Source organism: Labrus bergylta, chromosome 21 (genome assembly GCF_963930695.1).
Source record: "Labrus bergylta chromosome 21, fLabBer1.1, whole genome shotgun sequence".
Taxonomy (NCBI): Eukaryota; Metazoa; Chordata; class Actinopteri; order Labriformes; family Labridae; genus Labrus; species Labrus bergylta.
This window is the reverse complement of record NC_089215.1, coordinates 8,939,642-8,952,521: the sequence shown is the minus strand read 5'-3', so window position 1 is coordinate 8,952,521 and position 12,880 is coordinate 8,939,642. Positions and strand designations below refer to the sequence as shown.

Genomic DNA, 12,880 nt, shown 5'->3' with positions numbered 1-12,880 from the left:
AAGGTGTATTGATCCTTAGGTCCAACTTGTGACATTTTCTCTTACCAGTTATGGAGCAGATTTGTGAATCCTTTCCCAAGAAATAAGTTTACAGAAGAATGATAAGGACAGTTGAACAACTGTATCTCAATGAAAGACAGACACATTGTATTACAATAACAGTTTTGTTTTTAATATTTTATAGAAATATTAACCTTCATTAGGAGAAAACCTGCCTCAAAGTATTTGATCCAAACTGCGACATGAAATGTTGACAACGTGATCTACAGCAGATGTGTATGTGTTTAGTTGAACCATGAACCAGAAATAAAAATATCCCTTCTTAAAAAGCCAAAAAGGAACACGTTTTGGCAAAACTGTAGAACACACAACCTGGGACAAACGAACATACCTACTGTTTGATTAGACTTTTAGTGTTAATGCATCCAATAATGGAGAGTTATAATTGGCACAATCTCGTACTGAGGGCTGAAATGAGGTCAAGATAGAACAGGAAACTACAACATTATGTGAAGAGGAAGAATATTTGTCCCAATTACTCCTCTATAAATAAGACCATTATCTGAAATATCATCCTACCTGTTAACTACAGAGCTACATTTGTATATCAAAGTTTTATAAGCAACATCTTTGATTGATTAGATAAATTAAATGGCAGGAAATATGTATAAATATAAAGAGGTGGTCCACTTTTACCATCACTTTAAAAATAAAGTCTTCATATAACGTAGATGCAGACTTCATGTGGTCCGACGTGTTCACAGGGCAGAGCGGGATTAAAGGAGTGCTACTACATACTAGGAAAACCTTCAAGTATGAAATACTAGTGTAAACAAATCTATCTGTACAGGACATCACTGTTGTAGTGGGATTAATTCATGATCCTCTTCATCAGTGCTGAATATTTCTAAATGTGAGAAAGCATTGGCATTAACTGTGATGTCTGTTAGATGTACCGTTTTTGTGTTTCCCAAAAAAAAAAAAATAAAAAAAAAATCACATCCTCTGCGACGTTTCAGAGAGGCGTGTGATGCGAGGTGAGAGTGAGGTGAGTGAGGTGAGAGATCTCTACGCTGCTCCGTCCGGAATCCACAGAACTTTGCTCTGCTCCTGCTCCACGATGGTCATGATCTGAGTGCAAATGTAGGCGACGCTGCCACCTTGGACGACGCCTGCAACACAGAGAAGGAAGGCGGGGAGATGGACATGGAAAGGTGTTACATATCTATTGAAGTAAATAGTTTTTTTCGTATCATCTGAAATTGAATGTTTTCACTATGAAATTATCCGTCTTTAATAAGCTTTTGTTCAAGGAGTGGAGAAAGGGGAGCAGATGGCCTAGCGGTTAGGCTATAGTCCTCCAAGTGGGCGTCCCGGTTAAAACACGGTTATGATAACTCTTTACTGATATTTGGTCGAAAGTAGCCGATTTGTTGCACTGATCGATTTTTCACTAATCAAGACTGTGGAGCCTAAAGATTTAGTCGTAGACTTTGGAGATGGAAGTCCATCAGTGGTTTGATCAGCCTCATCATACAGTTAACCACCACAGTCATCCTCATTATAACATTATAACTGTTAATAACGTTTAGCTGTATAATCACAGTTTTCTTCATCCTGGCCACCTCCCCCCCTTAGGAGGGATCCGCCGTGTTATGTGTTCATTTCAAGAGTCCCTCCTCATAAATCGTCTCCTTTTATAGACTCATTAATCAGCCGGACAGTCGGCTGTCTCAGGCTGGCTGCTGCTCCAGATACAAAAACTTTTAACTCTGATCTGTGACGTGTTCCAGAAACCTCAGACGACCTCCAAAGCTGGTCAAGACTCACAGTGACTATGTTAGCCTATGTTGTTGTTTTATCTGTTTATTATGACCACGTTTAGGTTCCTCCAGTGCAGACTTTTACTGCTTAGGTTATTAAAGATTTTAGTTTTTAGGCTAACAGCTGCTGAAACATACACCTCCACCCTTATTTAATACGATGTCTATCAAATTAAGTTTGGCTTAAAAATGCCTAAAATGGTCATTCTAACATTAAACCACACTATGTTACAACCTAAAGAGGCCCTGCTTTGTTGCCTTGGATTAATATGACACACTTTCTTACATTCGCGTGGATTAACAGCTCTAAAAAAAAAACTAAAAAAAAACATATTACACGTACACTTAAAGGTGGAAAACAGCCACAGGTCGGACTCAATTCGGGCCCCCCACTTGGAGGACCGAAGCCTCCATATATGGAGCGTGCACTAACCACCAGGCTATCAGCGCCCCAGGAATATATGTCTTTTGGGGGAAATTTTGATGACCCTTATATGACTGTGGTTAAACTGGGGTTAACAAGATTTTGCATAACACTACGGTAGCACTTCGTCATATGCACATTAAGTACATTTCCTATTCGTAAATAAGCGGAGGACTGCTGACGTCTCCATCACTCCTACATCCATTCTCTCTTCAGTACATCATAGAGACAGTGTTGTTGTTTCCACCGACCTGTGAAGAAGCGGCTGTACTCCTGCTCCACTTTCTGAGCCGCCTCGTACTGCTCCTTGGAATGTTTCTGAGAGAGTTTATCCCGCAGGTACAGAGGATCCTTCTGCTCTCTGCAGAGACAACAACGGCACATTTTAGCAGCCTTTCGAAGAATCAACCTCTAAACACGCAGGCTCATAACACGGCACAACATCACGACGTAGAAGGAGTCAGGGTGTGTGATGATAGGTCCTTCAGACCGAGGTTTGAGATTACACCGAAAGCTCACTCGTCATTTATATCATTTCCCAGTTGTTGTACTGTATCAGAACAAGCTTAAGAAGTCTAAGTAAAACTTTTATTTACAATTTTTATTTACTTATTTTGACCTGACCTGATCACATCATGTGTTCTTCAATTACTTCAAAAGTTGAATCAAATCTTCCATTAACAGCTTATACATCATGAAATATTGCATTTCTTAAGATTTTAAGTATGGAAAGAACACTTAAGAATGGGAAGTTCTGTTTTTGGTGAATCCCCCTAAAAGATAAGTGACTTCTTCCTGTAGACCCATACAGACATGTTGCTCATTATACTGTCACAATGACCTCAACAAACTAAGACAACCACAAACCCTGTATCAAAGGAACACTTTCAGTCAGTTGATAAGAATCTGTTATTGTTTCCGACATCTAGTCTCCAGCCGGATGGTTCGCTCCATATCTGCCTAAGACTTTAGAGAAAGTCATGTGACCACTTTTAGTCTTCCTCCACTGGGAGCCTCTGACCTCACTGCGTGCTCTCCCTGGCACTCAGTGTTCAGTCAACATGTTGGTCTGCTGAAACCTTCCCGCAGGATCAAAACCATGAAAAAACCCCGAGCTGCAGCAGGCGGGCAGTGGGAGGTGCGTTTTTTTGTTAGTGTGTGTGTGTGTGTGGCTGCTGCGGCGGGTGGGGTCAGCGAGTGTTTTAGCCGCCCACGCCACAAAGCGGAGCCACAGTGAGCTCTCCTTGGACAGCTGGCACTCAGCTGATGACAGACGAGGCTTAGCAGGATTCAATCTCCGCCATGTTTTCCTGCTGCACCAATCCATAGATTTATGGGCGTGTGTGTGTGTGTGTGTGTGTGTGTGTGTGTGTGTGTGTGTGTGTGTGTGTGTGTGTGTGTGGCCGAGAAAGCCCGTTCCTGCCAGGCCTGAGTGTGTCTTTATTTGTGTGCGTGTGCGCACAAGTACCACACTGAGAGTTCAGCTCATTTAATCTTGCGGCGAGATTACGAATGGAAAAGCAGAGGGACCTTTGAAATATGACATCATCCCATCACAAACCAGAGCAGGTGGTGGAAGAGAGCGGGCGGCTGTCTGTGAACTAATCACACCGTGATCTAATCAAAAAGATCAATTAGTTTGCTATGTGTGCGTGCGTTGAATTAATATGATTATGAAAGCAGAAAGACTTCTGCACATGTCGGTTTCCTGAGCGAGCGTCTCCATGGAAAGGAAATTAAATATGAGTGATTCATGTGTATTATTAATGGGAGGAGGATTGGTACCAACAAAGATGAACTTTCCCTTTCATGTGCAACTTGATGGGTGATACTACGCATTCCTCACACCATGTCCAATCATGTTTCATATCATTTGTAATCATAATATTATATGATATATATCTCATTAGCACAGCCTATACAGCTGAAAATGGAAAGTGCATTACTGTTTGAACGTAAACAAACTTCTATTGTTGCTTTATTGTGCACTGATTCTTTGCAGTCAACTCTAACACCCTTTATATTTGACGTTTAATATTTGAAGCTCTGTTGTTTGACTTTTAATGTACTGTAATTTTAAAACAATCAGGGACTAGAATAGCACTAGAGGGCTTCTTCAAATAAACATCTTCAAAACTCAATAATGCTCCAGATTTGTAGCTCACAGCCCCACCTTCCTCTGTTTTTCTTCTTCTGCAGTTATTTTAATTATTTATCATGTGCCCTCCCTTTCCTCCTTTTATATTATTTCCCTGTGGGTTAGGTGGGAGTCATTTGTTTTGGGCGGAGTAATGATCTTATACCCATCTCTTTTATTAGTGATATCTTAAATATATTTGATTTCCCACTCTGTTATAGTATCTGCTTCTACCTGTAGATTGTATTTCAGTGTAAAATCAAACATGTTGTTTAAAAGCTGATTGCTGCTAGTTGAAGTTCACAGCGAGTTAAGCTAAATTATATGACGTTTATTTATTAGATCTGTGGAGGAGCTGGAGCGGCCAGTGACTGACAGAGTGGCTCTGTTTCATTGTGTGTTTGTCAGAATAAAAGATGGCCAACAAGAAAGAGAACGCTGAGGGCTTGTGTGCATTGAATATTATTTTTACAAATAAAAATGACTTCTCTAAAATCTCATTTTGTACACTTCATATTCTCATAAAAGAGCCTCTTGAATAGTCACCATAAAGACCATGACCTGTTGTGACCTTGTTTGTATGACACGAAGGTTTCATTGTATTTGTTGATGTTGATTTTTCTCCAGTAAACAGACCTTTATGAGTACCCTACAGAGCCACACTTCTGGCTTGTGTTGGGTGGATTTTTATGATTTTGAGACCATGCGCTATCAGCTGTTGGGAGCATCTGTGACACGCCTGAAGGGATTCAGAAGTATTTGATTTTATTTGTGCTTAAAACCACATTTTAGGGAGCGTCAATAGCCTCGCGGTTGTGTCGTGCGCCCCTTGTACTGAGGCTGTCGTCCTCGTCGCAGCTGCTGTCGGTTGAAGCTGACCTTGGCCACTTGCTGCATGTCATCCCCTACTCTCTCCTTCCAACGTTTCCTGTCTCTCTTCAGCTGTTCTATCTAATAAAGGCAAAAAGGCCCCGCAGAAAAAAACTATTTTCTAATATCACTGTTTTTCTAGAAGCAATGTGCTGCTCTGAAGTATTACATTTGATATTTACAGATAACTTTGGTCCATGATGACATTTTTAAACCCTATATTCTCATAAACATCCTCCAGAACTAGAAACATTGGATGACTGATTTTCTCATCAGCTGATGATGAAGCATCTCCGCCTGAACTGGAGTTATAACAGAAGATGCACCCGGACACAAAGCACACTCAACACTCACTACAGGTTTTCAGGCAAAACAAACAAAAATAACTCTTTTAAAAAAGAGGCATGGGATTACTCACTTTATCTGCTTGGCGTTTTTGTAGCGAATGAAGATGACGATTGGGTAGATGTGAACGCTGTGGAGACGTTCGATGGCATGAGGGGCAATGTCAAGTAAACAGTGACTGTCCTACGAGAGAAAATGAGACATGGACGATGGATCAAAGCAGAATGTTGCAAAAAGGCAAGCTCAACCACTGATTACTTTCTCACAACGACTCTGGAAACATAAAACATTTAACAATCAAGTGAGCTCAGGCCTGTAAGACCTTCAAGCAAGATCACACAGAAGTTTGAAATCTAACGATCAAAAACAAGTTAATTAGTGCCCCAAATGGTTTTCTTTTTTTTATCCTATGGGCAGATCAACCATGATATATCATATAATTTGCAATAATAAATCAGAGGCATTGCATAACATTAAAGAACTCTTTAGACAACTATTTTTCAGAGTGCAGTTTTTGAAATAAGAGGCGTCTTTTTAATGTTTTTCTGAAGACAAACTATATTTTTTGAGTGCTGCTGATACATCTCCCAAAGATCCAGAAGTTTTAAGAACTATTAGTAGAAGAAAACTGATGACACTGATTAAAAGGTGAGCCTTCTGGGATGGGATAAACAAAGAACTATACTGTTAGTTACTTACACTGAATACTCAGAATCATTTGATTTGACCTCAACAATAAATACGATTTGAAAAGTTCATCCCCGGCCTATCGCCAGATTATCTAGGAATTTGAAATTCTTTAAGAACAGATGATTCAGTAGTTGCATATAAAGCAAAAGCAAAGCTATTCTCCATTAAGTGTGATTTTTTTTTTACAGAAAAGGCAATGCGTCGAGTCTATCTGATCCTGTCCTTGAATCCAGATGAATTTCGCTTCTTTTTGAAGTACCGACACAGACTTGGACCTGATATATGTAAGAAAGAAGTGTCATCAACAGTAAGAGGATTTTACCTTCTCTGTGATCTCTTTGATTGATGCAACCGTCGTCACGTCAAAATGGCCGCTCCTGCGTTTGTAGTCGATGAACACGCAGTCCTTCACTCCGCGCTCTATAGCCTGCTGAGATGCCTTCATGATCTCTGGAAGTTATAAAGAAAATAGTTTCAGTAATTTTTATGTTTCCTCCAACTGTCCCTTAAATGTCACGATTGAGTGTTTTATGTTCTAACATGCTGCAACCCGTCTCTTCAAAACGACATCAGTAATACAAACCTGAAGGACACGTGCAATACAAACGCTTAATGTTGGTGTGTGTGTGTGTGTGTGTGTGTGTGTGTGTGTGTGTGTGTGTGTGTGTGTGTGTGTGTGTGTGTGTGTGTGTGTGTGTGTGTGTGTGTGTGTGTGTGTGTGTGTGTGTGTGTGTGTGTGTGTGCGCTCACCAGGCAGACAGCGGCAGAACTTGTCAGGAGCCTCCTTCACCAGCATGTCCTTACTGGCCTCCACTAACGGACCCAGAACCAGCACTGGTCTGGGGGACGAGCACTCCACCCTCTGAACCCGCTGGTACATCAGACTCACTCCGTCTGAGCAGAAAATAGAAAAGATACAGACTCATTCTCAAATCTACAAGACCGCATAGAGATACTGCTGCTCTTTAATAACCACAGTTATGAGTTTAGGCGTCCTGGGAAAAGTTCCGTGGAGCCAGCGGGCTTTTTATAGCACAGCTCTACTTTCATACAGCGCGTTATACCTGGGAGCTGCCAGACTACCATTCATATGAAGGTAAACCTTTATGCAGTACATTTGCATTCAGGAGCTGTATTTCTGAAAGAGAGTTCGATGAGTTTACACTGGGACACAGAGGTAGGAGAGAGTTTATGTAATTATTGTAGTGATAGAATAAAGAACATGATTTTAGCCCTGGATCTGTTTTTAGCTTCACATTTTTACCCCAGGGACAAACATGTAGATTTCTATATTACATTTGTTGTTGTCTTTCTTCTTTTTTTTTTTTAACTACAAACAATCCAGAATAATATTAAATAGTAAACTTTTAGAATCAATAGTCAATCAATAAATAAATAACTAACCTGAGGAACCTACAGGACAAACGCTTAGCTTGCTCACAATAAAATTACAGTGAAGTCATTTTCAGTGTGCCACAGGTTATACAGGTTTACTTTTCATTGTTTTTTTTCTGCAACTTGGCGGTACCTGAGAATATAGGTCAGCTGTACACGGGGTACTCTGTTGGCCATTTTAAGGTTCTATTTTTTGGCGGGTTTAGCCTTTATTAGATAGGACAGCTGAAGAGAGACAGGAAGTGTTTGGATTAGAAAGTAGGGGACGACACGAGGTCGAGCACCACCGCCTCCATACACGGGGTGCGAGTCATAACTGCTAGGCTATCGGCGCACCCCGAATATGATGGAAGTAGAGCAGCTTGCATTTAGAAATGGTTAACCTTCAATCTTCTAATCATTTTAAAGTTTTTGGTTGTTAATTCACCCTTGGCCGACTGATTTATTTGTGACGCCCTGAACCTGCAACGCATAAATAAAAGTTGACTGGTTGAGAAACTCCTGCGTCAGTAGATGACGTCTCACCCTCTGTGATGGGTAAGGAATCCGTGCTGATGGCATCCAGAGCCATCAGGTCCTTCCCGTCTTTAGAGCCGTTTCGCTTGTGCTTCAACCTTCGTCGGAAGAAAGACCTGCGTGCAGCTGCCGACAGAGTCTTACCGGTGCCGTTGTCGTCTTTTATATCGGCAGAGCTGTGTCGCCTGTAGAACTCCTGATCCATCCTGGAGGAGATACACGAGCACATTAACACAAAAAACTGATATGCATGATCTACATGTCATAAAAAGGAAAGTTGACTAACAGCTGGACTCACATATATTTACTTGGAATCTGCCCTTTCCCCAGTTTCTGTGCATTCTCGTCCAGTTGCCAGGCCATCCAGAAGCCAAAGTTGCCGTTTGGTAGCGTGTCTTCTACATACAGAATGTCGTCTTTGTTAAAGCCCAGCTCCTGCTCTACCTCCGCCACACGCTCATAAAGTGCTCTGAGGGGAAAAAGATGAACAATAAGGCCGTCCTGAAGAACGCTCTGACCTCTGAACAAATTCATAACCGATCCAAGGACAACTTCACAGACGCTCTAAAGGCTTTAATAATAGAGTGTTTAATACAGCAACAGAATCTGAACTTGCAGAGGTCCTCAGTTTGGATTGTGAGATCGAGTAAAGTACCTTATGTAAAATCCATCGCCGTGCGTGTCTTTGATGGCAGGGAGGCTGTTGACGCAGTTCTGGACCTTGAAGGTGATTGTTTCGGCAGGTTTCAACATTTCCAGGTAAGCCTCTTCTTTAGATTTGTTCTTCATGCTGACACCATTGTACTGTTTGTAAGAAGACAAAAATCAGTTACACAAATGACACTGAGCTCAGCTGCAAACAAAGAATGACTCATCGTTTTCAGTAAAGAGAGCTGAACAACGCAGAAATAAACGCCAGTTATATACACACATGAAGAAACCTGGACTTAAATGGAGCTTTGAGCAATATCAACAAAAGACTGTGAGGTTTCATAATTTGAGAGGTGTGACGTAAAATTCTGGCTCTTGTAATTTGTCAGCACCAACTACCTAAGTCGTGTTTTTTTTGCGCACATACAATTATACTTATATATTAAGTAACAGGTGCAGGTACCTCCAGTATCATGTCTCCAGGTATGAGGCCGTCAGGATCCTTAGCGGGGCTGTCCTCATCCAGACTCTCCACAAAGATGCCGTGCAGGTTTCCTCCACAGATCTGAACCCCCAGCTCCGCCTGGATCCTCTTCAGCCTCACCAGGCGATGCGAACCTGAACCTGGAAGTCTGGAGAAAAAAAAAAAATAAAACTTACAGTTAACTTTGGCGATATACGGATTCCTCCAGCTAAACTGCACCAAATGCCCCGCAGAAGATTTACCAATACCATACCAATATGTCGCCTTCCCAAGACATCAAACTGGACAAATGCTACTCTACACTCAAACAAAATAATCGACGATGAGAGACATTTGCACCTGAAGGAGTTGTGAGGGCTGGTGGCGGGAGTCGTCTGTTTGGACGGCGGCGTCATGGTTCCCTCGTCCTGCTCGCTCAGAGTATCCGCGTGATTGTCCGGGGTCGTGGCTCCACTGCCATGGAAAATCGGATGGTTGCTGATGGACTCCATACGAGAACTATTGACAGTAAAAACAAAGTCAGAATCTTTTCTAAATGACTAAAAGATTTAAGCTATTGAGCAAGAGTGTGGGGAAATAATGTCTTTTTTTTGTTTTAGCTACGTTCCTTTGTTTAGGAAACATTCTTTCAAATGAGATATTTATATATATAAGATATTTTATGATCGGCTTGTCCTCCATACGATGTTTTCATAGTTGTGAGTCATGTGGAGAAAAAAAAGACAAAAGAGTTCTTGAAATTGGGACACAAATGATAAAAGCCCTAAGTGGACATGCCTCCATACTTTTTGTTTACTTCATAATCCAGTGATAAAGTGTTAAGTTCAGCAGTTTTCTTGAGATCTTCATCTTATTATCTCAGGATAACAAAAACTGTTTTCACATTAGAGTTGATCCAGTTATTTCGAGGAAAGACTTGATTCATTGATGGATTCTACTGTAGAAGCAGCTCAATGTGTGCAGCACGGGGGTAAAAAAAAGACACATTTCCCCAAGAGGACAATCAAGTGTATCGTGTTAACGAGATCATTGTCTAAATTCTAGAAAACAAAACAACAGGCTGGTCACTATTGTTAAGTGATATATCCTTTAGTGGTGATGGGGTAAGGGGGCGCACTAGTGTGGTGAGAGTTGAAGTGTTCGAGTGAAAGTGTGTTTTGTGCACAGCAACTATGACAGACCAGAACTCGACATGCCATCCTGCCTTTGCCCACACTAATGAGGTAATATAAGCCTATTTCTACAATGTTACAATGCATTTAACAGACGTACATCAGAGAGTAAGTACAACACTAATCCATTCATACACCGCAACCGGGAGCAATGCAGGGTTAAGCGTCTTGCCCAAGGACACATCAGACACGTTGCTCAGCTCGACCCTCGACCTTCTGGTTGAGAGGCGACGACACTACCAACTGAGCCACAGCCGCTATGTCTGTTTTGTGCTTTTACAACTCTGAGGATATGATATAAATAATTTGGAATCAACAGCCAAAAATGACTCTTCATGACAGGAAAACGGGATAAATAAAATGGATGCATATCTGCTTAGGGCTTCCATATTGCATACATTGGTGCTGTTTCCAAAATGTATTCTAGATTTGGTGTTTGTTATTCTATACCAGTTACCTATCCGAAGCATTGTGCCACATCTGTTTGACTGGCTCTTTGTTTGCTTGCTGTGTAAGGTTTTTATGTACAAACTGTGTATAAAGAATCAATCCATTACTTTCCTCACTGTTTACAAAAACACTGGTGCTGTGTGGACAGGCTTGAAAGAACAGAATGGTTTGTTTGATAGTCCAAAATGCTGTGTTATTCATCATGATTCTGTTGTTCCTTCCTTTTTTTTTTTCCTTTTTTTTTTCCTCTTACCCTGATCGTGAGTGGTTTCCCAGCTGGAACATGTGAGGATTGTACTGAGCCAGAATAGTGACTGTATCACACTGCTGCCCAATCACCAGCCGGGCCTGCTGCTCGTTGGCATTGCGTAGGTTGATTCCGTTAAACTGGAAACGGGTGAGTCATTAAAAAACAAAACAAAACCATGAAACACGAGACAGATATTAAGATGAAGTGTGTTAGCAGCTCTACCTCGAGGAGCTGGTCTCCGTACTCTAAACGAGCTTGGTGAGCGATGCTGCCCGCCGTCACTTTGGACACAAACACTCCCCCGTTCTCACCGCTCACAATGGAGATCCCCAGAGGTTCTGCTCCTTTCTGGACGGTCACATTGCGTGGCTCCTCCAAGTACGGCCTTCGGGGGGGGGGGGGGGGGAGAAAAAAAAAAAGAGGAACATTTGTACAACTGTGGAGAAAACCTGAAGACTGCTGGAAGGTTTCAACATGCAACTCTTGAGGACATCCAACTTCAGTTGTGTCGGGATGTTTCTGCCCGGTGGTACTCTCTGTGCGGTGATTCTCTGGGAAGATTTCTTTTAAATAGAAAAGCCTGGCGTGTCTTTGTGATGTGAAAAGATCTCAAAAATAGATGTGGGATGTGTGTTAGATGTGCGAAGTGCATTTGGGATTTGCATTCAGTCAGTCATGCAAGCATTCAAAATTAAACATCACTCTAAATAAATAACAAGCACAGAAAGGATGGTGGCTTAAAGGGACATGCATCCATCATTTTTTACATGTGATCACTGATATTAGTGATTGTTGATTTTATATATTTGCATTGTCTTGTTTGTATCTTTTGGGTGTCATTTACAGATTCCTATTATGTTTTCTTTAGGTGCTTAAGAATGTTTGTATTCCTGTGTAAAAGTCAATAAAGTACAGTCAATCTGATTAACAGTACCTACACTGCACATATGCTGCACAGGGCTAGAAGCATCTCTTTCTACTGTGTGGATCTTAAGATACATGCTCTAACCGACTTGCAGATTGTGATGACTGCACATGCTTCAAGCAGCACAGGACAAACCTCAGGCATCTTAAAGAGAGGAACTGTGGCTTTACTGCCAGTGGAAGTCTGACAGAAGAAGAGTTATAAGAGACACATCTGAGAAGAAGAAATGAGGGAAAGGAAGAGAGAAAATGATCACCAGATGTATGAGAGAAAGATTCCGGTTAAAATGCACAGCAGCAGAAAGAAAGTGATGGGAATGATATGATAGATGGGGACTCTGTGCTCTAATGATATGAGATGGAGCCGCACAGCTTTGTTTACTGCTTTGCAGACACTTAATCACAATGAATCAGACAGAAGTACAGACGAATGGTGGAAAACATGTCGTGTTCTGCTGAATGATGACTGCGTAATGACCCGAACGCGGAGCAAGGCCTACCCATCCTTCCGCCTGTCGCCAACTGGAGCGGGGCTGACTGATATCCTGGGCTGGGTGGAGATGGAGCTCTGCGATTGGCTGCTGGTGAAAGATGATGTCTCCAGGTTGATGGGGGACATTGGAGGCGTCGGGCTACTACACTCTGAATGTGAGAGGGACCCTGAAGGGCCAAGAGGGGAAAGGTATGAATCCAGACTTTGTGTTTTGCTGCTGTAACGCTTGTTATGTGACAGTGTGGCTGCCAAACGG

General features: G+C 41.7%; 1 protein-coding gene across 3 annotated transcripts in view; it reads right to left on the bottom strand.

Annotated features, from left to right (window-relative positions):
- Positions 1–150: 150 nt before the first annotated feature.
- LOC109992979 (disks large homolog 5-like) overlaps positions 151–12,880 on the bottom strand; it is a 33,811-nt gene continuing 21,081 nt past the window's right edge. For 2 of the 3 annotated variants that reach the window (XM_065949669.1, XM_065949670.1), the window contains exons 21-34: positions 12,632–12,791; positions 12,268–12,345; positions 11,430–11,592; positions 11,211–11,344; positions 9,675–9,833; positions 9,315–9,483; positions 8,856–9,004; positions 8,499–8,669; positions 8,210–8,406; positions 7,040–7,183; positions 6,612–6,739; positions 5,673–5,782; positions 2,499–2,608; positions 151–1,172 (exon numbers count right to left, since the gene is read on the bottom strand). In XM_065949669.1, the coding sequence (XP_065805741.1) occupies positions 1,069–1,172; positions 2,499–2,608; positions 5,673–5,782; positions 6,612–6,739; positions 7,040–7,183; positions 8,210–8,406; positions 8,499–8,669; positions 8,856–9,004; positions 9,315–9,483; positions 9,675–9,833; positions 11,211–11,344; positions 11,430–11,592; positions 12,268–12,345; positions 12,632–12,791 (1,976 nt within the window). In that variant the 3' untranslated portion in view covers positions 151–1,068. The remainder of the gene's footprint in view (positions 1,173–2,498; positions 2,609–5,672; positions 5,783–6,611; positions 6,740–7,039; positions 7,184–8,209; positions 8,407–8,498; positions 8,670–8,855; positions 9,005–9,314; positions 9,484–9,674; positions 9,834–11,210; positions 11,345–11,429; positions 11,593–12,267; positions 12,346–12,631; positions 12,792–12,880) is intronic. The other variant, XM_029279687.2, reaches the window with a different exon arrangement.